At 43.8% G+C, this 27,431-nt stretch overlaps 1 protein-coding gene across 3 annotated transcripts in view; it reads left to right on the forward strand.

The window, feature by feature from the left end:
* Nucleotides 1-27,431, forward strand: part of LOC125434437 (protein argonaute-1) — a 57,001-nt gene extending 29,570 nt beyond the window's left edge. For all 3 annotated transcript variants that reach the window (XM_048499821.1, XM_048499822.1, XM_048499823.1), the window contains 13 exons: nt 1,371-1,458; nt 3,017-3,164; nt 3,983-4,102; nt 5,501-5,623; nt 6,729-6,862; nt 9,339-9,523; nt 11,669-11,828; nt 12,828-12,918; nt 16,294-16,488; nt 17,269-17,403; nt 18,453-18,554; nt 21,142-21,341; nt 22,578-27,431. In XM_048499821.1, the coding sequence (XP_048355778.1) occupies nt 1,371-1,458; nt 3,017-3,164; nt 3,983-4,102; nt 5,501-5,623; nt 6,729-6,862; nt 9,339-9,523; nt 11,669-11,828; nt 12,828-12,918; nt 16,294-16,488; nt 17,269-17,403; nt 18,453-18,554; nt 21,142-21,341; nt 22,578-22,686 (1,790 nt within the window). In that variant the 3' untranslated portion in view covers nt 22,687-27,431. The remainder of the gene's footprint in view (nt 1-1,370; nt 1,459-3,016; nt 3,165-3,982; nt 4,103-5,500; nt 5,624-6,728; nt 6,863-9,338; nt 9,524-11,668; nt 11,829-12,827; nt 12,919-16,293; nt 16,489-17,268; nt 17,404-18,452; nt 18,555-21,141; nt 21,342-22,577) is intronic.

A 27,431-nucleotide genomic window follows, 5' to 3' on the forward strand; every position in this document is an offset into this window, starting at 1 on the left:
TGGGGTGGGAGTGGGCATTGTTAGCATACTGCCTTGGGAGAGGGGTGCTGTGCAGGGCCATTTGTGGAAACCATGCTGGTAATCAGCACAAAATTGGTGAAGGACGGAATAGGGAGGAAGACTTTAGAACAGCAGGCACACCTCAACCATGACTTGCTGAAGTTACTTCCTTGGTCTTACCCTTTCTAGCATGAAATATGGAACCTGCTTTTCATATGGCCATAGATATAGTATAGCAAGGTGGCCTTTGTTATTATTATTATTATTTATTATTATTTATTTAATTTGGTATACCGCCCTATCCCTGAAGGGCTCTGGGTGGTGTACAACACAAGGCATCATACATAAAACCATCATAAACAGATATAACAAGAGGAGCGAATAAATAACTGACCTGACAATAAATGACCTGACAACTCAGGGCTGGAGAGACTGAGCTCAAGTCTAGGATAGGGCACTGTCACTACCCCATATTTGAAGCAAAGGATGTATGAAGACTGGATCAAAACAGAGATTTGTAGAACTGTGGCTGCCATTTTTGACGAGTGATTTAAAATCAGGGATGGAGTAGTCACCCTTTACGTCTAACTCAAATGCAGAAATATTTATCCATGATTCTCGCAGGAAGAGGGACTGTGTTTCAGCAGTACCCAAATACCACACTGAATAGAACTTTGTCCCCAACGCCTGCTAGCTCCTGACCCTCACAGTGAGAGACTACTTTACCCCTTCTCCTGGAGCATCCCCCAACCTCACTTCCTGTGTTCCGCTTCCTCTACACTCAGCAGTTCTGTAGCTCAAATATCCTGGTTTGAAGTTTGAACTTTCAGTATCCCCTTCTGAAGGCAGAACAATGTGAGAGCACATAGCAGAAATGTATATGGATGTGGTGGGCCCAACTTTTAGGATGAGCTATTTTGAGAGATGCACCATCCTTGAACCCCCTTTGTATTAGCAATTTAGAAATGTAGAGAGGTTTCAGTGACTGATTCTGACTGGATAGATTCCCAGTGTACATTCAGTCCAGCTCATAATGATGTCTGTAGAGTTGGGGTTGGGGGAGGAAAGGCATATTAGGACACATGAGTAGGGGGGATTGCTTATAACATCATAGAAAACTGCTGTGATTTTTTGCAGAGGTGCTTGTAAGGGAGCAAAAGATGACTTCTGGAGACACTGGATATTATTAAATTATTGGACAACAAACAAATACTGGTAGCTTGTACCTGCTATGTCTTCTCTGTTTGACCATTTTTGATTGGCAACTCTGTAGTCTACGAATTGTTAAGATGAAAGGATGAAGGGCTGCTATGAAAGAAACCAACACAGAGGGCGTCTTCTCGATGGCTAAAACGTGTGTCTGCTTCTAGGTTTAAAAGTGGAGGTAACTCACTGTGGACAGATGAAGAGGAAGTATCGAGTGTGTAATGTTACTCGGCGGCCAGCTAGTCATCAAACGTAAGATGGGCAGTGGTATTGGGAGGAGAGCAGAGCCTCTGCGGAGGCAATCTGGGTGCTTGGTGATTGATAACTTTTTGGGGGTATTAAAAAGTGGAGAGAGAAACCATTCTGTCTGATGGCATGGAAGGTCAATTATTAGCCCCGTGGTGCTGAGTGGTAAGCTGCAGTACCGCAGTGTAAGTTCTGCTCACAACCCAAGTTTGATCCCAACAAAAGTTAGTTTCAGGTAGCTGACTCCGATAGCCCTCAGGTAGCCTTCCATCCTTTTGAGGTTGGTAAAATGAGTACCCAGCTTGCTGGGGGTGAAGTATAGGCAACTGGGGAGACAATGGCAAACCACTCCAGTGTGTGATGTCACCCCATGGGTCAGTAATGATCCGGTGGTTGCACTGGAGACTACCTTTACTAATGGAAGGTCAGTAGTGCTTTGTACTACACATAGGCTGATGCCCACAATTTTTTTTCATTCTTGCTTATGTACTTTGGGAGGAAGGCACTAAGCTAGAAGGAAACTGGTATAATTGGGAAGATTTTCTGTTGAACTGGCAGTAATGAAGTACACTGGTACCTCCCTCCCTACAATTTCAACCCTCTGTGTTCCCCCATATACGTATGAGCTGACCTTCCTTCTTCCCCAGGCAATTTGGATTGGTTCACATGTGTCTTTATACTTGATGGCAAACATGCAAGTTGAGAGCTGACTGGGTCTAGGTCTTGCATATCACCTATGTCGCCTCAAATCCAATATTTTTCTGTGGACGATATTTACACATTCAGCTGCTTATCAAGTGTACATACACTAAATAAAACATTAAATAACAGTGGGCGAGTTGATTATCTTCCTCTGAATTAAAATGAGATGCACTTGTCATATCCTCCCCCCAATTACTTTTAAAACAAGTGTGTAAACAGAAATAGTGCCCATTTTTGGAGGATTTTGTCTCTTGAGTTTCTGCTTATTATTCTGGACTTGATTGCCTAATTGGCAGAAGGTGGGCCCAGAGCACTGATTTATACAGAGATGTAACAGTCTGTCTCTGCTGAAGGCACCTACAGTTATGTGAGGGCTATGATGGCGAACCTATGGCACTCGAGATGTTCATGGACTACAATTCCCATCAGCCTCTGCCAGCATCGCCAATTGCTAACCTACTGTCAGCATGGGCAGATTGAAAGAAAATGAAGTTGGAGCAGTAAATGTTCTTACTGTTGCTTTTATGTTTTTGTATGCATTTTAATGGTGCAGTTTTTGTTGGTTTTAATGACTTTTAAGATGTGATTTATTATATATGTTTTTTTAATTTATTATCCACCTTGGTGGCCTTTATGAGGACTGAAAGGTGCAGTATGAATTTTGTAAAATCAGGCAGGGTTATGGGGGGGTAGCCCCTTCTAGGAGTGTGTCTTGTGGGATCCTAGGAGCCTTTTAGCTGTTTAATTTTTTTGCAGCATGCTAGGGCACCCAGTGAACCTCTGTGGGCTTGTAATCATTGTAGCTTGTGTTCTAGGTGAGTGTGCAGGTATCACTCAGCAGCTACTCTTTCCTCCTTCATAGGTTCCCCTTGCAGTTGGAGAGTGGCCAGACTGTGGAATGCACAGTAGCACAATACTTCAAGCAGAAATACAACCTGCAGCTCAAGTACCCCCACCTGCCGTGTCTTCAGGTCGGCCAGGAGCAGAAGCACACATACTTACCTCTGGAGGTGAAGTCCCCTTCTGGGAATGTGGATGCTTGGAAGAATTTTGGCCCTCCTTTTGCAACACAAGTGTCTATGCACCCATGTGTATGCACATCTGTTGCAGCTATATTATATTTTTTGTCAACTTGTGACTAGAGATCCCCAACATGTTGCTTGGGGGTACCCTGGCCTCTGCTGATACCTTTCCTGGTGCCCATCAAGTATTTTTTACAAAAGTGAGTGGGGCTAACAGAGCTCCTGGTTGGCTGCTGGAAATCTGGCAGATACGGGCAAATGAATGTTTCTTAGTGATCTCGATATGTGTGCTTGTCTATATGCAAGAAAATATTTTTAAACAATATGTTCATTATAAAAAGTATTCTGTTGAGCAGAGCTTCTGCCTGAAATACTGAAGAGCTAAAATCAAATTTATGCAAAAAATGTATGCAAAAAAGCAAATTTATGCAAAAAAGCAATCTTTCCCGGCCATTTTATGGCTGGCTCTACCTCCTGCAACAACCATTTTCTGTCCACTACCCTGTGTCAGAGTCTAAAAGTGTCTGCTGACTCAAACATTGGGGACCCCACACTCTAGATGCTTTAGGTTGTCTTGCCTTGGTCATCTAGTGTGTAGGTTACAATGTCCTTTGTTAGTTTGGATGGGCTTTTGATCAAAGGTATCTAAACTTTTAATGTTGAAGTTACTAATTGCAGTTACTCATTAGTTTTTAAGGGTGTGTATTTGTTATGACCTCATTATTATGTTTCCTTGGGGAAGGGTCTATATCGAGCTGAATGACAAGATGGAAAATTTGAAAGACCTCTGTTGCATGTTTTGTCAGGTGTGTAACATCGTGGCTGGCCAGCGTTGCATCAAGAAACTGACAGACAATCAGACTTCCACCATGATAAAAGCAACCGCAAGGTCGGCCCCGGATAGGCAAGAGGAAATTAGCCGGCTGGTATGTTTCTCTCCTCCATCTGCTATTGAGGGAGGGAAGCAGGAACTGGGTATTGGAAACTTTGTAGGGCTGGTCATTGGGAGGTGGGCTGAAGAGTTCAGCCAATGAAATATAAAGGCTACATGTCAGGAAGTGGGGCTGCTTTTTAACAAATGCAGTTTAGTTGAAATTTCTGTGAACTCCCTAAATGGCCTCATGCCCTGTTCTTGTACCCTCCACAATCTGCTGTAATGACCTTATGGAGTTGTTGAAAGGAATACAACATTGATGACATATGTGAAGTTCTTTGAGTTCTCCAAGATGATGAATAAAAGCTGTTGGACCTGTATTGACAACTTGTTGAACTCTGCAAGGTGGCAACTTGTTTCCTTGGGTAGAAAGACTGTGAAAAGCCTAATTTTTGTTTTTAAAAAGCCTCTAACCTCATGCTTCCAGAACTAAGTACATTATAAAGCCCTGCTGGATTGGACCAGTTCCTACTAATTTGCCTGGGACAGGCAGCAAGCTGACTGCCCTGTAATTTCCTGGTTCCCTTCTGGACCCTTTAAAAAAATCAGTGTAACATTCACTCCAGCTACTCTCCAGTCTTTTGGTGCAGTGACTGAATTTAGTGATAGGTTGAATATTCTGGTTAGTAGATCAACTGTCTCACATTCAAATTCCCTAATTACTCTCAGGTGTATGCCATCTGGACCTGGAGACTTACCATGTTTTAATTTCACTTTAATTTGACTCAGTTCTTTAGACTCTCTTCCTGAAAATGGTGACTGTGGCACGGGTATTTGCCTCACATTTTCCACAGTGAATACAAAAGCAAATTCATTGAACTTCTCCGCCATCTCTGTATCATAACATTATCTGGTTTAGTCACCTCCATTATTTCCTTCTCTATTTCAAGATCAGCCAGAAGGGTTTAATCAGGAGAGCAATAGTATCCACCTACTTTTAAGTAACCCTTAAGTTGCTGACCTGTATTTTACAACTTTCAGGAGCAATCAGTTCCATTTGTGTGCATCCATATTCTCAGAATCTCATCGAGGAGTGATGGTATAATATAACTGAAGCATGCTTGCTTCAGTTTGCCTAACTTTCCTCCAAAATCACTGAGGGCACACCTTGATCATGTGACAAAATCCCACAAGCCCATGGCAGGAGTTTTCAGCCATACCTTGGGAAAACCCACCACCATAATCCTTCAAGGTGTGTAATCATGGGATTCCCCGTGAATCCTCTTCTGGCCAGTATTAGGCTGGTAGTTTTCCTCTCTCATCTTAAATGGTACTTATCATCATACATTACCAGTGTTTTCCCGCTCCAAAGGCAACTTTGTTCTCTATTAACGTATTTGCCAGCACACCTTGTTCCATCTGATGCAACTTAACTTTCTCTGTCTTTCAGATGAAGAATGCCAGTTATAACCTGGACCCATACATACAGGAGTTTGGCATAAAGGTGAAGGATGACATGACTGAAGTGACGGGGAGGGTCCTTCCTGCTCCGATATTGCAGTATGGAGGTCGGGTAAGCAGAAATGAAGCTGGTTGGACGCTGTGTCTTTTTGGCTTATCAGAGACCGGGGTAGAGTGGGCATGTGGGATGGGTTGGAAGAGTGTTTATGGAAGGTTGTGTTGTGAGATTTGTCTTGGTTGTGATGAGGCTTGGATGCCTGAAATATCCCTTCCTGAAAGGTTATGCCTGAATACTTTTTTATATCTGCCGCTATACCTTGTTTGCTCATTGATTTAATTGTGTTAGTAGTGATTGTATCTATTGGCTTTCCAGTCCCTCTGGTTCTTTTTTTTTGTCCAGACACAATGAGCCCTAATGAGATTCTGAGTATATAATTTGGGGAAGGGTTAGGTGGCTTTAGAGTGGCTAGCATGGTGGTTGGCAACTTTAAACCAGAACTTGTGACCCTTCCAGTTACCTGAAGCATTGCAGAGACCTACACGAGGCCTAAAAAGCAGCCTTTTCTGCATTGTTTCCCTGTTTCTTCAGGAATCTCTTGGGGCCTGATTGGTTCCAAGATCTCTGTTTGGATTGGTGGGGAAGCACTATGTAACTCAGGCCCTTTCCTCACAGGCCAAATACAGCGTCCCAGGGACGACAAAAACACCGTCCATGGGACACCGTTCGCACAGGACATGTTGCTGCTGTGCAGCAGCGCTGTCCTAACTTTCCCTTGGCCTGAAGCCATCCTGGCATGAAGCCCCCCCCAAAAAACCTCGCTCAATGAGCAAGGTTTTCAAAAAACAGTGTGTTCCCCCGCAGCACAGTGTGAACCGCACCACTGGGAAGCCACTGTTTTCCCCGTTGGCTCCACTCACCGTCTTGTGCAGCGTCCCTCTGGAAGGCTGCAGAGACCCGCCCACGCTGCCCTGCGACCTCCAGAGGAGGTCTGGGTATCTGCAGTCCTCCAAAGGGCGATGAATGGAGGGGGGACAATGAATGGAGGGGGACCACCAAGAGGCGGCTCCATGCGAAGCTGCCTCTCCGGCTGCAGGAGAAGTCAGTGGCTGGGTGTGGGGTTCATTGTAGAAATCAGTGCCAGGTGAACCACATCATATCTGTGGGGTTAACTTCCAAGAAGATAGATGTAAAAACTTAAAACATTTTTTTTTCACAGAACCGGGCTATCGCCACACCCAACCAGGGGGTCTGGGACATGAGGGGGAAGCAGTTTTACAATGGCATTGAGATCAAAGTCTGGGCCATCGCCTGTTTCGCCCCTCAAAAACAGTGCAGGGAAGAAGTGCTGAAGTAAGTGAGATGGGAACTGGAGTGGGTTGTTCCAGGATAAGGTGGTGCTGAAATGTGGGGAACTGGCTGCCATTTCCTTCAGTGTTTCCTGCCTCTGCCACCTTTGCTAATACTGTTGCCATTTTGTTTATAAGTTCACATATACAAAATCAGCCCTTTGTCTCAGCTAACAAAATGTTAGTGGTTCAGAATGGCAGAGTCCACTGGTAGAGCTGTGTTACCAAATCTGGCTTTTTTTGAGAAGGCTTTGGTAAAGGGAGGACAGGTTTGTGATGTGCTTACATTTTTACTCAAAGCCTTGTGAACATAAGAGTCCTGGCACATCAGGTGAATAGTCCATCTAGTCCGGCATCCTGTCTCACACAGTGGCAGAGCCGTAGCGGGGCCAGAGTGTGCCCAGTGTTTGTGTGTGAGGGTGCCAGGGGATTTTTCTGCCTTGCCCCGCCCCCAGCACGTGCCCCATGGTCCCCTGGTAGCTCCGCCTCTGCACAGTGGCCAACCAGTTACTATAGAGGACCAAGAATAAGGTATAGAGGCTGATGTTTCCTCCTGGCACTGGTATTCAGAAGTTGACTGCTTTTGAATGGGAAAGTGACTTTTCGTCACTATGGCTAGTAGTCACTGGAAGATCTATCCTCCTTGAATCTGTCTAATCCCCTTTTAAAGCCATCTATACTTGTGGTCATCATTGCAACAAATTCCACATTTTAATTACTAGTGTCAAAAAGTACTTCCTTTTTTATCCTGGAATCTTACCGTCCATCAACTTCCTTGAATGCCCTCCAGTTCTAGTATTTTGGGAGAGGGACAAATATTTCTTTGTCTACTACCCCATGTGTAATTTTATAAATTGTTATCCTTCCCCGTTGTTTCTTTTCTAAACTGAAAAGTCCAAAACTCTTCAGGATTTCTTCATAGAAAAGGTACTCTGCCCCCTTTATCACCTCTGATTTACACACTTTTCTATTCTTAAAGGCAGATTAGAATTCCAAAGTTACAATGTCATGTTATACCCTATTTGGAATCAACGTTCTCTGTGCCTGCCTGGTGAATGCCTGCAGGGCAAATGGTATACTATAGGTCAATCTAGAAGGATAGGTAGATCTGGATATCTAAGAAAAACAAGAAGTACCTATTAATTTCAGACATTTTTTGTTTCCCCTAAGGGAATCAACTGCAGCAGCAAGCCTTTATTGGCATAGACAACAGTACAACAATAGTAAAAAACTTATTAAAAAAACATATACAGTACAGGAAATAAATGTTAAGTGGAGGGAAATCTACTGGCATTTAGTAATTTCCAGGAGAAAGTCTGCCACTATTATACAGAGAGAAGGATCAGGATTGTCCAGCAAGTAGTGTAATCTAAATAAATCGGGGAGATCGGGTAAATGTAAAGGAGTAAGATTCACATACTTGGATCTGATTTCCTTGAATCTGAAACAGTGTAGTAATTGGTGGGCCAGAGATTCAACTGAGCCATCATTACATGGGCACAATCTTTTAGCCTTTTCTTGCTTGATAAATCTGCCATATAACAAGGCAGAAGGCATAACATTAAACCTAGTGAGCATTATGGCTCTCCTTTGAGCAGGGTTTATTAAACAATACAGTTAGTGTGCCAAGTGGCCCTGTTCAAATGGGAGAGAAAAATACAGGGGAGGGAATCAACTGGAAATAATTCCAGATTGTCTTGTGGTAAGTTGTGAAATAATGATTGTGCTGCTTCGGGAATAGATCCCGTCCTGAAAGACTTGTTTCCTTATAATAAGGATGTATTGTTACAATGATAGCTACGTTTGCCGATTCAGTTAAGGCCAAAATAACTGTGGGGGTTCCTAAACATGTGAAATGCATAGATCCTTTCCAGCTGTCGGACAAGGGGTTTTCTTTCCAAGCTGGATTTCACAGCTTGGGGGAAAGAGAGTCTTCTGCTACATTCTAACCCCTCCCCCTCCATCTCGTGGCTCAGGTTATGGCTTTGGCAGCATGATGCATGCTGGCCACTACTTCTGCTGTGGGCTAGGCTGAGGATGAGGAAGCTTTCAGGTCTGCCGAGCAGATGATAGGTCTGAAGCAAGAAGTCCAAAAGAGCTGACAGAAGGCTGGGGTGCCAAAGCCTCACATAATGCCTGGTAGTCAGTCAGGGGAGATGCTTTGCACCAGCAACTGCTACTTTGAATATCTTCAAGCTTGCTCCCACACCCTTTAACTTGTCTTGATGGTGATTGAAACAGGCAGTGTGGGGTGAGGAATCCTGGGGGAATGATGACTTCCCTGTTGCTTAAGGACTACTTGTAGCCCTTGCTTTTCTGAAGGAGTGCTTCTTATAAGCGCCTGGGTTCAACTTGGACCCAGTAACTCCCACTATGGAGCAGCTGTAGGAGAAGGGTGCCTGACCACTGCTAAGTGATACAAAGGATAGCCCTTCCCGCTCTTTCCCTGTGAGCCCACTTTTCACTTTGCCTTGGCATAGGAACTTCACAGACCAGCTACGCAAGATCTCCAAGGATGCGGGGATGCCGATTCAGGGCCAGCCGTGCTTCTGCAAATATGCACAAGGTGCAGACAGCGTGGAGCCCATGTTCCGGCACCTGAAGAACACATATTCCGGACTGCAGCTCATCATAGTCATCCTCCCAGGGAAGACGCCAGTGTATGGTATGTTAGCAGGATGGATGTTCAGAAGGGTGGGAAAGAAGCCAGAGAGATTTGTATGCATTTTAATTTTTTTGCTTTTCCTCCAGAAAGCACAGATTTCAAAGAGAGTGCACATTTAAAGCTCCATCTTTTCCATCTTTCTTTTCATCTTTTAAGCCCACACTCTGCACATCGTCTGGAAATTCTGACATTGTAGAACGGTCTACCTGAGGCTTTTAGGATTGCCTCTATGCTTCTGCTACGTTACAAAATACCTGACATTTCTAACATCACAGTATACTGAAATGTCGGTCCAACAGAAACTGAACAATAATAACTTGACTCAATATGAAGCAGTGGCCAAGTTTTTATATGTAGTCATGGAAACGAACCGATGATTTACTTTTGATATGTTGTACAGTATCTGATTTTAAGAGTTGTTCTTTTTTAAAATCCTGTTTTTATATTTATCTGTTTTAACCTACATTATATGCCAGTAAAGGCTTATTGATTGATTGAGTGTTATTTTACAAAAGGTCCAAAGGAGAGTTGTTCAGGAGGCTTCAGAAGGAGCGAAGTCACAGTGTAATGGTTCAGTTCAGGAGGTTAGGTTATTGGGGTCTGTGAGCATCTGTCAGGGTTGGGTGGGACCAGCACACCCTACGAAGCCTCCTTGTTAGGACCTGGACTAGAAGGGGGAAGAGATTATCAGCACCTTTAGTCTTTCTTCTCCCTTTCTACTGCACTCTTCTCTAGCCAGTTAGCTGGCGGAAGGGCTAGCTAGCATGTCTTCTCAGGCTCAAGTCCCTTGCCCTTATGAGGGAGACTCTCAGGAGTAGGCTGCCCTTTTCTCTTCCTACCTCTCTCCCTGAGGGTTGCTTCACTCTCTTGGGTTGATTGGCAGATGTCATTGCCAGTCAGGTGTGACTGGGCCAGACCAGCCTCCAACCTCTTCCCCCATTTCTCTTATATGGCTTTTCACATTGTTGTCATTCTGCAAACTATTTAAAACAGAATGGTTTAAGAGGGCATTTTTAGAAAGGTAATAGGGCTGGCTACATGATAATGGAATGGTTCAGGAAGAGGTTTTTATAAAAGGAATAAGGCACTGGGTCTTATCACTGTATGTTATGTATTGACTGTTTGCTGTATGTATTATCTTGCTCCTACCACATTGATCCAAGATTATTTTATTCTCCCACCACTTCATGCTTTTAAAATCAGGACTCTTCGGTCCTGCTAGTTGCTAATTCTGTTCTATCCAGTTGCATAGAGAATTCACACATGGAAGGTTTATGACGAGTCACATTTTTTCTACCCTGATTCTATCTTTTTTTACTTAGAGAATTTACACTTGAAAGACTTGTGACAGATTTCACATCAACCCCTAGTGCTGAATGCAGGGGCATGAGAATTGTTGATAGGGCCCAACCCATTTCTGCACCATTGTGGTTATGGGCATATGAGGGCAAATTGCCTTGCTGTGCTGACTGGCAGGGTGGGGCTGAACCATGCAGGTCTTGGCCAGGCAGGCTACTCCAACTGGCCCTTTTCCCTCCTTCTAAGTACTCCTAAGTTCAGGGGTGCTAGGGGTACTTCTGGACAGGGATAAAAAAAATTTCCTACACTGATTTGTTTGCATGTGGTGTTATCTACCCCCAACCCTTGTTCTACAATCCCAGCCCAACTGGATTATTTTATTTTATTAGAAATCTTTGCTGATACATTAAAATTTTATCATATCATATAATCTGCCCAGTGATTGACCGAAAGGTTATTGTTATAGTACTCCTAATCTGCCTTTGGTCCTAGTAAAGAAGGCAGACAACACGACAACAATAGTAATAATAGTAAACATAATGATTATAATAATTGGGTTAGGCCCCTTTGACTTGATGTACTAACTTGCTGTTTCCAGGGCACTTTTCTCCCTGCATGGGGAAGAAGTAGAAAAATGTGGATCCCTGTGAATACACTGAAGTGTCGCCCCTCAGGAAGGAGGGATTTGAGCATATATTTTTTTGCATGTTTTAAATTGGCTTTGCAATTTTTCGCCCTTCTTGAAACACTTACCTCGTCTAGCTGAATGAATGCAATTTCAAATTCTGTTTGAAGTGCCATTTCCAGAAGCTCGCTTGCTGTAACCTTCTGCTGTTCCATCCCCAGCGGAGGTGAAGCGTGTGGGTGATACACTCCTGGGAATGGCTACTCAGTGCGTGCAGGTCAAGAACGTAGTGAAGACTTCGCCGCAGACGCTCTCCAACCTCTGCCTCAAGATCAACGTCAAGCTTGGAGGGATCAACAACATTCTGGTGCCCCATCAGCGGTAAGCATCCTGTCCAGAAACAGCCTCCTTCATGTCGCTCATAGAGCTGTTTTTCCTTTAACAAGACTGAGGCACATGCATAACCCTGCTGCTGCTCTGCACAGCTGAACCTGAACTCATGACCTTGAAAATGTTCAGCTTTAGCTCAAAACAAAACATGAATCTGTGGTCCTGATGTATGCAGGAGCTACTGTTGTGTGGTATGACATGAAAAGTACATATTGTATCTTTTTTTAAAAAAGAGGACTGTTGTCCAAAGAACTGCATTCTGTGTCCTTGAATGCATCGGACAATTGTCCAACTGTTCTTTTTGCATGATTTATTTGCATGCCACATTCTCTGGCATTCATGGAGCACTCCAAACTGCAATTTTTGAGGAGTGAAATTGCCCAGAGCAGTGGATGAGCAATTGATCATTGACTACTGAAAGTTCAGCTACCATAGACCACCAACAGTCAGCAGTACCTTGTTAACTCTTTAAAAGATAAACATTTGAGATTTCAAAATAGGCGTCTAATCACACAGCTTGTACTTGCAAAAACATAAAGGCGGTCATGATTGTAAAAGCTCAAGCATTTGTGGCCAGAATGGGCAGAGGGGAGGGCTTGTGGAGTTCCAATTCTACCTTCCCTGCAGTTGCTAGCAGTGTTCTCACAACTGCTGCTTCTGTAATCTGTTGCCCTCATTCTTTGCAGTGCACTGTTTTTTTCCCCCCAGTGGGCCCTTGCTTTTTATGAAATTACTATTCTGGGAGTCCTTGGGGCTGAACTTGAATGAGGAGGGAAGTAGAGAAAGAACATGCAGCTTCTAGTCGCACAGCTTATCAATTTTTGCTGCTTTTACTGGAAGAGGTCTTCTCCCCACTCTGGCCAAAAAAGGAGAAACTGTACAGAGGGCATGTTAATCATATGGTATGGTCCTCCTTTGCACTCTCCTCCTAGTCTTTTGTTATCACTTGATATTAACTTCCTGTTCTGTATATCTCATTTGCTCCTGCAGCTCTGCTGTCTTTCAACAGCCAGTTATATTCCTAGGAGCAGATGTAACCCACCCGCCAGCCGGGGATGGAAAGAAGCCCTCCATAACGGCTGTAAGCTGTTTTATTTCCATTTTCTTTTTTTTATGCACCTTAAGTATGACTTGTGAATTGAAGTGCATTTTTTTGGCACTTTAAGTATGAACTGGTATGTATACAGACTTTCTATACGAACCTTCCCTATAGAATGAAAATGTACTTGTGCATGAGTGATCATATAAATATGAAGCTATAGAAATCATGGTAGCCGCAGGCTTCATCCAAACCCTCCTGCTTCCCTGGCAAGTACCGCTGCATTCCCTGTGTGCCAGAGATTATTTCAGTGTAAGACAGCAGGGGCAAGCATCATTTGTGTTCAGCTGGGTCTGGAATTTGCACCAGCACCATGGGAACATCCCATCAGTTGGAATGCATTTGGAATCTGGCATATGAGACATAGTTCGCAGGCTGTGATGTTACCTTTGTGTACATAGAGGAGCAGATACCTGAGGGACCGGCTCTCCCCATATCGCCCCATTAGGTCAAAAGCAATCAGGCTGGCCTCTACACGGGCCAGGGCCTTTATGGCCCTGGCCCCCACCTGGTAGAACAGGCTCTCAAGGGAGATCAGGGCCCTGCGGGACTTGCAGAGTTTCCGCAGGGCCTGTAAGACGGACCTGTTCCGCCAGGTATTTAGCCAGCCTGGCTAAGTACATCTGCCACCGTTTCATCTGGCCTCCCGTGGACGCAAGGTGGGGAGGCAGGGGGAGTCCAACGCCATCTGATATTAATATTTATATGGTTCCTGTTTTAATATTGGGATACTGGGCTGGTTTTATTGTGTTTTAATGCCATGTTTTACTGTGGTTGTTCACTGCCCTGAGCCCTTTGGGGAAGAGTGGTCTATAAGTTTAATAAAATAAAATAAAGATAAGTAAATAAAATAAATTTAATTGAGTGGCTGTGCTACCCATTCGTTCTTCAGTGCCAGGGTCCACTCCCCGGCCTTATGCCCGTGCAGGAGGATAATTCTTCCCCATCTAATTACTATGCTGGGGGAATTGGGCAACGGTTTCTCCAGGAACTTCCAATTGGTCCTGTGGGATTTGTGGAGATGGAGGGAGCAAAACCACAAGTGTCATGTGGGAGCCTGATAGGAGAGGAGGGAATGGGTCTGGGAAGAAGGTTTATGGGACATCCATGTATACTACCTGGAGCTCTTATTAGAGTGTGGGTGCAAGTAAGATCTATTCTCATGCTCTTCACCATGCCCAACACTCAATCAGTTGGACTGGCTGAAACAGAGATTCGGGATATACCTGCTCACCTATGTACACACGTGATTTTTGTAGTCTATCAAATATATTCAACAAGAAGCAGCACTACAGTGCTTAATCAGGTATGTTACATAAATGCTTTTTTGGCAATATTACCCATCACTTTTTATTCATGGAGAAAATTATGTTTCAAGAGGAAGATAGCCCTGCCGATATTTAATAAGCTACATGCCACAGAAAGCCCTTCAATAGTTATCTTGCTTGAGTCCTATGCATGCACACAAATCTAAAAGTAACACCAACGAAGTCCATATCATTCTTCCCTCACTATGTCACTTTGTTCACGCTAGGCAGAACAAACATGACAGAACACCCAACTGGCAGATGGAGGAGACCAAAGAAAAGATTTTTTTAAAAAAGCCAGAAATACAATCCATGCAATGCCTTCAATTAAGGACCAAAACCATACATACAGGCTTTTGAGTTCTGAGGACACTGGAAACCTTGGACAATGTTATTTGTCATTGTGCCAGTCCCAACAAAAGGCATTAACACAGATTGTGTTCTTAGGTTTTTAGATGGGGCAGGTCCAGAGGAGGGCAACCAAAATGGTAAAAGGTCTGGAGTCCATGCCCTATGAAGAGAGGCTTAGGGAGCTGGGGATGTTTAGTCTGGAGAAGTGTAGATTAAGGGGTGACATGATAACCATGTTTAAATATTTGAAGGGATGTCATGTCAAAGAGGGAGAAATCTTGTTTTCTGCTGCCTCAGAGACTAGGACACGGAGTAATGGATTCAAGGTGAAGGAAAAGAGATTCCACCTAAACATTAGGAAGAACTTCCTGACCATCAGGGCTGTTCGACAGTGGAATTCACTGCCTCGGAGAGTGGTGGAGTCTCCTTCTTTGAAGGTTTTTAAACAGAGGCTGGATGGCCATCTGTCAGGAGTGCTTTGATTGTGTGTTCCTGCATTGCAGGGGGTTGGACTTGATGGCCCTTGTGGTCTCTTCCAACTCTATGATTCTATGGGGAAGAAACAGGCAGTGGGTCCTTTTTTCTGGCTAGTGCCATAGGTGCATTCTCTGTGTGTGTGTGTGTGGAGGCACTAGATAGGATGGGGCTGCGGTTACAGTGGCGGCCATGCTGTTTTGACCTGGCACAGAGAGGTGGGCTGTGAACCTAGCATCAGCATGTGGTGAGGCAGGCAGGGTGGTGTAAAGAACAGTGGTCTGTGAGAAGGCTGGGGAGGCACCGGTCACCAGTGAGGAAGTGCTCCGAGCGGCTGACAGCAGTGGGTCCAGCCAAAAACCCTGGATGCTGGCAGCTGCCCAAACTCAGAATATACTGATATCAGTCCTGCTTCACGGCTTCCAGAGAGACCTGTGGTTAGTTACTAGCGAGCAAAAAAGCTGACCTCCACCTCATGACCTCACCAGATCACATTTTGAGGTTCCTACATTCACAGCTGGTAAAGTTTCCCCTTCAGTCGTGTTCGACCCTGGGGTACCACTGCAAGCAGTGATTTCATAGGCAAGCCGTTTTTGTGAGGTAGTTTGCCATTGCTTTCCCCGGCTATTCTTTACCCCCTAGCTATGTGCTAGGTACTCATTTACCGACCAAGGAATGGATGGATGGCTGAGTTGACCATGAGCAGGCTGCAAGGATATCTGACCTACAGGGGGCTTGAACTCCTGACTGTGTGAGTGGCACTGCAAGCACTTAACCACTACACCATGTGGCTCCTCAATGCACATGCACTGCTGACATTCATTCATATGGGAGGGGGTGTATGTAGGGGTGCAAAACCTACCTATAGCCTTAAATAGTAGATGGATAGAGGAAGATAGCCCTGCAAATATTTAATAAGCTACATGCCACAGAAAACCCTTCAGGGGTTTACCATAATGATTATCTTGCTTGAGTCATATGCATGCACACCAGTCCCAGTCTTTTTTTTTAAAAAAAAGAAAGTCAAATATACACTCTTATGGTTTCTGCGAATGTATGACACAATCTTCTCAGTGTGAGTCGCTTTATTTTAACCCCTGATCTATTTTATTTAGTGAAAATAGTAGTGTTTTGTTTAACTTTCAAACACACTTGTTTCTCCTTGCCAAAACCATGCTGGTGATTCGGGTTATAGTTTCACACATTTGCTGTTTATTTTGTGTAGGTGGTTGGCAGCATGGATGCCCACCCAAGCAGATACTGCGCGACGGTGCGGGTGCAGCGGCCCCGCCAGGAAATCATCGAGGACTTGTCGTACATGGTGAGAGAACTCCTCATCCAGTTTTACAAATCCACACGCTTCAAGCCCACCCGCATCATCTTCTATCGTGATGGAGTGCCAGAGGGACAGCTTCCACAGGTGAGTGGCTGCCGTTTTCTCCATACTGCCAGCAACATCTTATGCAACCTCGTCCCCAACAATTTTCAAAGTCTGTCCTCTCACTGGTTGTGTTTCGGACTGCACCATAAGAGGTTTTTCTAGGTCAGCTGACCACCTGCAAGTCATCTGATGTTCTGGCAGGTCAGCTGCTTCACACTGAGGCATGTGAGACTCTTGACTCTTTTGTGATGGGGAAATGCCCACTATTGTACTGACTTCAGGCTTTGGCTAATCTGTCTGAGAGGAAGATCTTAGTCTGCAGGTGATCATTGAGGTTTCAGGAACACACAAAGTCTTGAGTGGGCAGGGTCTAGCCAAATCTAGCAGGCAAAGACTATGGCCTTGTGAACTGGATGATTCAGCAAAGCTTTCTTTCCAGGCCCCAACTTAAGCAGGCTGGGATGTAATTGAGTCCAGCTATATTGCTGACAGGTGCTGGAGTTGCTGAAGTGGTTCTGCTTGCTGATCGGGATCCTGGAAAGACTCACCCTCAGTACACTGCTCTACAATGGTGTTGCAAACTCACAGTACTTCACACACACGCAATGGGCTTGTGCATCAGCTGGACTTATGTACTTGCAGTTTCCCAATTGGGGGGATCTCTTCCAACAATCAGGGGAGTCTTCTTAGGGGAGAGGGGGTGGGTGCCAGTTAAGCTGTGATATACCAGGCCTTCCTGTTCTGACATGGGTCTTAGCATGGTCTCTTCCTTGTTCCTTCTTATTTCCTCTCCCAAGTGTTATAATTGCTTTCTCCTAGATTCTTCATTATGAACTGCTAGCCATCCGCGACGCCTGCATCAAACTGGAGAAGGATTACCAGCCAGGCATCACTTACATCGTTGTTCAGAAACGGCATCACACTCGTCTCTTCTGTGCAGATAAAAATGAGAGGGTGAGATTCATCAACAACTAAGACTGTTAAATTGGGCTTTCTGTGAAGGGGACCTTCTGGACATCTTGCTGTGGCCACTGTTTTTGCCTTAAAGTGATTATGATTCTGATAGAGTCCTAAAAGGGATAGCAAGCAATAGACTCAAGGGACTTGGACGCACTCACTCACACACATTGCACATTAAAGCAAAGGAGAGATTTGAGCAAATACCTTTGCAACTTCATGGAGAATTTGAATTATGTTTAGAAGTCCAGGACCTTTAGGGTCTTGACTTGCTTTTTGCCTGTGTTTCTACTCCCTATGAATGCAGAGGTGAGCTTGAAAACCTTTGAGGTGTGCCTGATGAGTGAGGGCTGATCAGTCTGGAGGGTGGGGCCTGCATGTTTTGCATGGGCATCATCCTTCCTTGAGAGTAACCAAAGAGGAGTAAATTATGCTAATCTGCATCGTGCTTAGGTTGGGGGATTAGGCTTTCTTCATTGCAGCATTCCACCCACCCTCTGCATATCTGAGAGGAGAGCTTTTAGAAGTTTTTCTGTGTTCTTCTGTTTGAAGATGAATGAGTTGAGCATACTCGGTTCTCCCCTGGGCTAGAGGACATCTTGTGGGTGGTTCCAATTGTCCCATCAGGGAGGCAGGAAATGACTTTTTCCCCTTCCTGGTGGGCAGAACCGCCCCTTGTGTTCCAGTCTGTTTCCTGCCTCAAGAGCAGTAGCACGCCAAATTGCCTGCTCCTGCCCTTCCTTGCTACTTTTTATTTTTTCTGCTTCCTCATTCCCTCTCTGCATTTTACAACTGGCCTTGTGGCCTCCCCCCCTCCCTTTCCTTCTCATCTGGCCAAGGGACTGCCAACGGGAAACGCCTCGCTCCCTCTCCTCCCCCCCTTCCAACCTCTCTAGCCTACAGCCGGAGCCATGCAGCGGACACCAGATGCTTGATGGCAAATATGGAGGCAGAACTCCCACCTTGCCGGGACCAGTATATCCCAGGTTTCTGATGTTGCTGGTCCTTGATTTTTTTTCTGCTTGTTTTCTTGTTGACTTCTACAGATTGGCAAAAGTGGGAACATCCCAGCAGGGACAACAGTGGACACAAACATCACTCATCCCTTTGAGTTTGACTTCTATCTTTGCAGTCATGCTGGCATTCAGGTACTATGGCTTAAAGGCATGCTTGTGAGTTAGCCACAGAAACATGCGTTTTGCTTTAATCACTCCTACTCCCTTCCTGGTGAGGGATCTAGTAAACAGTGGAGGAAGCTGATGTTCATCAACATCACCCTAATCTGTGGAGTTCCCTGGGACAGAGGATCATCTGTGGACTGTAGACTCAAGGAAGGAGAAGCAACTTTATTTAAAGATAATCTTAAATAGGTCAGGGATGTTACTCCTGACCTAGATGGTCCAGGCTAGCTCAATGTTTTCAGATCTCAGAAGCTAAACAGGTTGCTACTTGGGTGTGAGACTACCAAGCAAGGTCAGCGTTGCAGGGGCAGGCAGTGGCAAACTACCTTTGCTCATCTCTGGTTTTGAAAACCTTCCAGGGTCGCTGTAAGTCTGCTTTGACTTAACACTTTACACACACACATAGCTGTTAAAAGTTAACTGCAGTTACTAATAGTAAATGGAAATCTGAAATATACAGAAGGGTCACATGAGTTTCCACAAATCTTTACCACTTGCTACAAAAGCTTCAGCATCAGCTGGAATGCAGTCAGTGAATGAATGAATGAATGAATGTTTATTTATGGTGTTCAATTGTTTAATCTTGTTTGTTTTTAGCTGTATTATGATTTGATTTTGTTGCACACCGCCCAGAGCCCTCTGGGGATAGGGCAGTATATAAGATTGATGAATGAATGAATGAATGAATGAATGATTGATTGATTGATTGATTGATTGATTGATTGATTGATTGATTGATTGATTAATTAATACAATAATTCCTAAAAGGCCAATTTCCAAATTTTTAGACATAAGAGGTAAAAAGTTGAAGTATAAAATAGAATTTATTTTTAACGTTCCTCTTAAAAACTGATGGTGCCCTATCCATTTGCTCTCCTGTGTTTATTTACTAAAACACAAAACCGAGCTACATTACTGGAAATTATTTGGTCCTTACCCAATAGCAAATAGTTCAATTTACATTTATTGTCTTTTCCAGCCCATTCAGTCAAGGCCCCAGGATTTCTTCTCTAAGCTTATCATATAGGGGGCAAATAAGCAACTTGTGTTCAAGCAAATCTATTTCTTCCAGGGAGCAACTACAGAGCCTCTGTTCATAGGGGATTTTCTTGAATCTACCCTCTATGAACCAATGAAAACATCCTCCTATGGTTTTTATTCTCTAGGAAAAATAGATAAGGGGCTGGTTTCACCTGGAATCTAAGGGATTCAGGAGCCAGATACTCTGGAGTAAGACTTAAATCAGATTGTCTCTATATATCATAAACTCTTTGTCTGACAATCTCCCTAGCTTTCTCTATCCCCAAATGTAAAAGGACATTGAGGGAAAGTCCTGTTGGCTGGACGGTTCTTAGAACTGCACTATGCCAACTTGATTGGAAATTATCCTGCAGTCTTGCAGGGAACAGACCATATGGATTGAGAAGAGCTTTGAGTCATCTATTTATTGAAGTTATTTTGATTATGGCCTCTACCTTGACCATCCCAGCTTCTAATCTGATTCAGGCATTAGGTACACACTTGGGCAGTTGCAAGAGGGAATTTAGAAATTTGGCTTGAACTTTCTCCAGGGGGCCGTAGGAGGTGTGGGAGGAACCCAGGACTGATCCGTATACAAACTGTGGGATTATTTTGGCTTTGAATAACTGGAGGGCTGCCGGTACATAAGATCCACCTCTGGTTCTGTAGATTTCAAAATACTATTCTGCAGTCAGTGTATTTCCTTTATTTTCAACTTAGAACATTTGTATAGTGCTGAACTTAAGAGAAATCCAATAATTACGGTATGTAAGAAAAACTAAAACAAATAATTATTTAAATATTTTTAAAAGATTAAATCCAATCTACTCAACCAAACTAAATACCCCCCCCCCAAAAAAAACCCTCTCTGAAAAGAGATATGTTGAATAGCAAAACAAAATTTGCTGCTCTTAATAATTAACAAAAAGCCATTTGAAACAGTGGTGGCTTACAGGTCCTCCGGGTTAGGGCTGCCACAACTCTAAACATGCGTGACTTGATTGGAGGGGAACTTACTCTTAAAGTGTGATGTCTGAATGAGTCAAGCCAATGAGCAGCTTTGCAATGAATTTCTTCCTTACACATTATCCCAGTGCTGAAAATGGGAAAATATACTTGGCCCTATTTTTGGAATTTTGGCCATTGCTTGTCTGTAATGCATTATTAATATTCCTTGCTTGCTTGCTACGCCGGTGGTATTTGAAGCCACCTTGCATTGAGTCAGAACACTGGTCCATCTAGTTCATACTATTTTAAATGGGAGCAGATCTTCAGGAGGCTTTAGGTAGAGAGGGATTCTTCACAGCTACCTGAGATTCTGGAACCTGGAAGTGCTGGGGCCTGAGCCTGGGATCTTCTGGGATTCAGCCTTTCTGGGTGTGCTCTAAGTTATATGGAAGAGAGCATCCCTAGACATCTGATAATTGAGAGGTTTCCCTCCCGAATGTTCTTTATGATTAAGCTACAGCCCAGAAAGGTATTTTCATCCCTTTTGATTCCAGAGGGGAATTTAATTCCAATGCTTCCTGCCCAGGGTACGAGCAGACCTTCCCATTACTATGTCCTTTGGGACGACAACCGGTTTACAGCAGATGAACTTCAAATCCTCACCTACCAGCTCTGCCACACTTACGTCCGCTGCACTCGCTCTGTTTCCATCCCAGCACCAGCATATTATGCCCGCTTGGTGGCATTTCGGGCACGATATCACCTCGTAGACAAAGAGCACGATAGGTGAGTTGATAGTTTGCGTTCTTTCCGCAGTTCCAATTTGCAACTGAAGTTTTCCATCATCTTATGAGTGATAGAAACACTACGGAACAGGAGTGGTGGTTGTGGTGTTGGCTTGATTTGCATCATATGCATGTAGTTCTTGGACTTCAGGAAGTGTGGGTGGGCAGTGGTGTGGCTAGGGAAAATGGGGCCCAGGGAGGACTCCCAGTTTTCTGCTCCCTTATGGGCTGTTGCCCCCTGCGCTGTCCCTCCTCCCTACACCCCACTTACCTTTGCCGGCGGCAGGGAGAAAAAAAGTGGAGGCTCGCCTCAGCCTGCCCCTTGGGCAGCAGTCCAGTCAGCTGAGGCCTTCCCAGGCGGTACCTGGAGCCCTGCTCCTCGCAGTCACACCTGGCTGCGCAGCGCAAGTAGGGGGCTCAACACGGGCCACCTGGGGTGGTTGTCTTTGGCTGTCCCCATTATAGCTACACCTATATGGGTGGGGGAGCCATGGCAAGAGCTGTGCCTTAATCCCCTGCAAAACAGGTGCACGTTTTCATGGTAGATGTTTTGCCCTGCTTCATGAATGTATGGTTAATGATCAAACTGGAAACGGAATGCTTCCTTTCTGGATGTACCCTAAATTGTGTGGAGGAGCTGTTCTTTAGACGTCTGATAAGTGAGGGACTCTCCTGAATTAAAATTGCAGTGCTTGATCGCTTGAAAGAATAGGTGGTGACGGGTTGAGGAACTGCAAAGATCATATATTCTCCCACTTAAAGAAAACAAAACTATATGGAAAAGAGCACATAGAAAATGGGAAGCGAAGTTTGAACTTGAGGTGTTCTCTCTGAGGTTTTTCTTTTCTGCCTGTAGGCATTTTCTTCACCTCGAGGAGGCGATTCATAACTTGCAAAGTTTCCCCTTCAGTCGTGTTCGACCCTGGGGTGCCACTGCAAGCAGTGATTTTATAGGCAAGCCTCTTTGTGGGGTAGTTTGCCATTGCTTTCCCCGGCTATTCTTTACCCTCTAGCTATGAGCTAGGTACTCGTTTACCAACCAAGAAATGGGTGGATGGCTGAGTTGACCATGAGCCATCTGCCAGGATATCTGACCCACAGGGGGCTCGAACTCCTGACCGTGTGAGTGGCAGTGCAAGCACTTAACCACTACGCCACGCGGCTCCTCCTCATAACTTGTATACATTGCTGACAATTAACGCTGTGGTTTTTTCCTTTTCTTTTTTGCTCTTTTCAGTGGAGAAGGCAGCCACATATCTGGCCAGAGCAACGGCCGAGACCCTCAGGCCCTTGCCAAGGCAGTTCAAGTTCACCAGGACACTTTACGTACCATGTACTTTGCTTGAAAGCCTAACTTTTTTTACCTCACTCCAGAAAGCTTTCAGATTTGTAGGAGCCATACAAAAAAAAAAGAGAGAAAAGAGAAAAAAAGAGAAACATTGGGAGCACCTTGTGGGCATCCAATGAGAAATCGCTGCAGGGCGTGCGGTGGTGTTGGAGGCAAGAAGACCAGCAAATCTCCGGGGCAAATGCAGGAGAGCCGCTTAAACCGGATGGATACACCTTTGTAGTATTACAAGAGACTCTTATGTTTTTTCAGGCTTTCCAATTACCTGACCAAACGAAAACAAAAAAAAGTGTTTGAACCAAGGAAGGGATCCTTCTTCCTGTCAGAAGAAAAGCAGGTTTTTATTGCAGCGGGTGGGGTGGGGGAAAGCAATATTAGACTTTTGACTGTGAAATAGCCGTTTTGGTCCTCCAATTCCAAATCAAACGCTGGTGAGGTCTTTTTTTGTGTGTGTGTGTGCGTGTGTGCGCGTGTGATGTTGTTTTGGGTGGGAGGGGAAGGGATTTTTAGAGCCTTAAAACAGATGACTAGATTTATAAAAACTAATATTTTAGGATACCAGATGCTTTAATTGGTTAAGAAGGAGAAAATCCAGTAGTTTATAGAAGAGTTTTAACGCTTAGCCCTCCCCCTTGAAGTAAAATTAATTTTCTCCCCTTATATATAATTAACGTAAGGCACCCCCAGCACTTAACTACTGCTAAGCTGAAAAAAAAAAAGGAAACTGTCTTCCGTCTATTGACGTGGGTCGGCCGCTGCCCCGTTTTGATGCAACGGTCACATGCTTAACTGTGGGCCGAGTGCCTTACTGCTATGCTGCAAACATATTGACGTTTGGTCACCTTTCAAGGGGAAAAAAAGTGAGAATCTTACCCAACAGTACTCTTGTCTCAGTGGCGGTCCAGATTTCTATCTTGAAGGTGTCCAGACCTCTTATTTTTTTTAACATTCACAAAGCTTGCAGTTTTGAATTAGTTCACAACCTCACCGGGGGCGGGAGGGGGTCAACATTCTGTGCACTTTTTAACATTACACACATAAATTTGGAGAGCTGCTGATAAATCTATTTTTCTCATTGCTTGGTTGATATGTGTTGTTTCTGTCATATTTCTCGGATGGGGTTTTCATCTCTTTTAATTTAACAAAACTTTGCATTTCTGACAAACGGGGTGTGTGTGTGTTGGCCTGTATGAAATAGAGAAAGAGAGGGAGGAAATACTGACATACCCCAACTGGCATAAATGAAAACTCGATCAATATCAGTTGTTGACCTGATTTTTTTTCTATACCAATGAATTTTTTTATTATTGAGTATTATTTTTATACAATATGGAGTCTGTTGCCAAAATTCATTCAAATCCAATTCATTTTTCTCTATGGTTGAGGACGTCAATGCTACGAATAGAGTGGATTTTCTGTTCCATGAATTGCACTGCAAACTTCAGTCCAGAGTTCTTAAGAGAGCTCAGTCTTTATTTTGTGTCAGGCAGAATTCCTGAAGAGCTCTTTTTTTTTCACCTACTACTTTTTACATAGATCTAGCATATTTTCAAATAATCCTGGTGGCTTCTGCTGCTTGGTTTTTGCCATTTTGTTTTATGTGGACCGGGGTGGTGGTGGTGGTGGTGTTGGGATTTCCCTTCTGCCTTTGCAATTAAAGAAAGAAAGAAATTCATGGGCTGTCCTCCCATCTCAGAACATCAAAATGCACTTTTGTCTTAATGGTTCTTGATTTGTCCAGTAAGATAAATCTCATCTCCCCACTACAGTAAACATAAACCTCACTTTTGCAGCTACCAAGTATCCTGAAAGTGCAAAGTAGGATGTTATACCAGGTAATATATAAGAGGGGGGTAGGCAATTGCCATTTGAATACGAAAATGAGCATGCCCATAGGTGGGGTAGCTAAGAGATCTTGTATATCTAAGCCTGATGGTCCTTTTGAAATCATTATCCCCCCCTCCCCCGAAACTGCCAAAGTGAGCCTTTGAGAAAACAAATAATTGAATTAAATTACATTCTCCTGGAAGCGCCAGCATTGCAACTCCCAGGAACAACACTGACCAGACTGCTTGCAAAGGCCACGTTGATTCAGATCTTCTGTTCTTCCTCTCGTTCCTACCCAGCCCCACATGCCCTTTTGGAGCAGAATGTTACGCTCACCAAAATGCTATGCAAACAAACAGGGCATCTGGCCACTAGAATGGAGCCCTGAGTTGGGCATTATGGCTCACGTGCTAACCAGGATCCAAAGGACTTCTTTAGATGTGTGAACCCAGTGGGATTTCTGGCTTCGATGGTCAGATTTCCATGTGTCAAAACTCTTCTCCAGTTAAAAAAAATGGCTATTTTCTGTAGCTCTGGAGATAGTGAAGACCTGCTGGGGACACAGAATTATCTGTGTAGTTCTTTGGGTTTAGTTTTTATGTTTTTAAGTTTCACTCAGCTGCTTTCTCTCATAAATGACTAGGATTTCTTTTGCATTTGGCCCGAAACTAGTGACAGCCAATGCGTCAGAATGGACAAGCCAACATTCCTGAATAAGGATCCCTGGGGGATGGTCACCCTTTTCTCTGAAAAGGATAAGGGAGTCTGGAATGCCCCTCCTGGGTTTGTGAGCAAGATTTTTTTTTAAAAAAAAAAGAAAATAAATCAAAGTAACATTTTTATTTCTTTGGCATCTTTTCATGTGGACTTCCAGGCCAACTACTCAAACCGGAATTCTCAGTTCACTCACCAATGTTGCAACCAAAATTCTCTGCTGTTGTATTTTGGAAGAAGAAAAAAAGGTGTTCATTTAAAAATTGTCTGGGTTTCTGAAGCAATTCCAGCAAAAATGACTAGTGCATTTGCAAAATGGAGAAAGGAAAAAATGGAATAAGAAGCTTGTGGCTTTGTAAAAAGTTCATTAAAAAAAGAAGCAAAAACCACACACCCTCCAGGACTTGAGACTGATCATCAATTGACACCACCCCCCCACCCCGATTTTGCACTCCTGTGTTAGGTAGCTGCTTTGAATGGGAGGAGTGTTGGCATGAGGCAAACCGCTACGGGAATATAAAAATGGGAACTGCTTTCAGCCCATAACCCCACCTCTCTCCTCCCACTCCTCACCTGGTGCATGCGGAGTTTTTCACTAAGTGCCGTATATGATGTCATTGCTGCACCCTTTATGAAACAAAGTTTCTGGGCTTTCGGGTTTTCTATTTGTTTTTTTCCCTCTTTCTTGGATGTTAACAGTGAGTGGGTTAGCTCTTCCTGCATGTTCTGTATAATGGAAGCTCCCGTTTTGTTCCTGCTTAGCTTTGGCAAACTCTGTTCTGTCTTCTTAAATAGCACAAAGTGGAGGTTTTTGTTGTTGTTTTCCTTTTTATCTTTTTTTTTTTTGCAACTGATTGTTCACTTCAGGGTGTTGCCAGGCTACATACGTATTTTGAGATCCTCCAGGAACCCACCTGGAGCGTTTTTCACCTTGCACCTTAGACTGTAACTTGTTGCTGTGCCTCTGTTCCTTTTGCGGCTGGAAAACGTTACAAAGTTCCACATATTATGGGACTGGGTAGCATCATTATGTAGATGGTTGTTGGCTTGTTTTTGAAAAATATATATATATTTTTACCTGCACTGCTGCTAGTTCTGGTTAATGCTTCTGTCCAAACAAATAAGAGTGGTTGAGGGAAGACTTGCAAAGGGATGAAACTTATTCCTTGAAAGCACTTGAGGAACAACACAAATATTAGGCTGAGATCCACCAATCTATATAAGCCTGTACAAGGGATTTTGCACCAGCTCATTGAGGTGTGGTTTTTGTACAACAGGGTCCCCAATGCCTCTTTGCAGACTGCTTTTGGAAACTTTCTTCACTTTCAAAACTGTTTTATTATGCAAGTGTGGAGGCTACTTCCCCAAGCAAAAATGAATTCTGAAGCTGTCTTGGGGTTATAGTCCACAGTTGCTTTGGATCCTGATCCTTAACGTCCAAGGACATGCCAAAATGCTACAGATATAATGCAAAATATCAGCAACCAGTGGCTACCTTTTGCATTTGCAAAAACCAAGGTTTTTGAGTTGTGCAGGTAGAACAGTGTTAGTTCTAGGCTATACAGAATGGAAGCTGGGACACAGGCAGATACTCATGTATGTTTACATAAAAGATATTTATATGGAACCAGCTTCTTTACATTTTGAGAAAGAGGTACTGTTCTCCTCGTTGAAGAATTCTGTATAGCTCTAAACCTTGTAGAGCTTCCTTTGCAACAAAAGTAAGAGTCACCATGCCTGTTCTGTATCTTGCCCTTTTGGGACCAGCAAAGTGACTACTGTCCATGCCAAGCTGATACATTTGGAAAGTCCAAAACTTAAAACCTTGCATGGTTTTTAACAAGTCTTTGTTTTTCTCTGATTTGAAACCTTCAAAAGCATTTTGGCAGTGCAGTGCAAACGTGGCAATTCTCTCTGGAGAGAAATGGGAGCAATGCAGCAGAACAGCAATAAAAGTGAAATCTGTATCTCACATGTGCACGTAACTTTGCACTTCGAAATAATTGTGAAAGTTTAAACTAATGGGAACTCTGGTTTGTGTTCAAAATTGTTTTTCTTTTAAAAAAACTCTTACAAGGAAAGGTTGAACTGTAAATAGAGAATGTTCACAGGATACTCGATTGGAAGGGGGTTTGTCTTGTTGGGGTTTTTTATTTTGAATTTGAACGTTGTACGGTCCATTTATTAAACGGATTTGAACAA

Source organism: Sphaerodactylus townsendi, linkage group LG06 (genome assembly GCF_021028975.2).
Source record: "Sphaerodactylus townsendi isolate TG3544 linkage group LG06, MPM_Stown_v2.3, whole genome shotgun sequence".
NCBI lineage: Eukaryota > Metazoa > Chordata > Lepidosauria > Squamata > Sphaerodactylidae > Sphaerodactylus > Sphaerodactylus townsendi.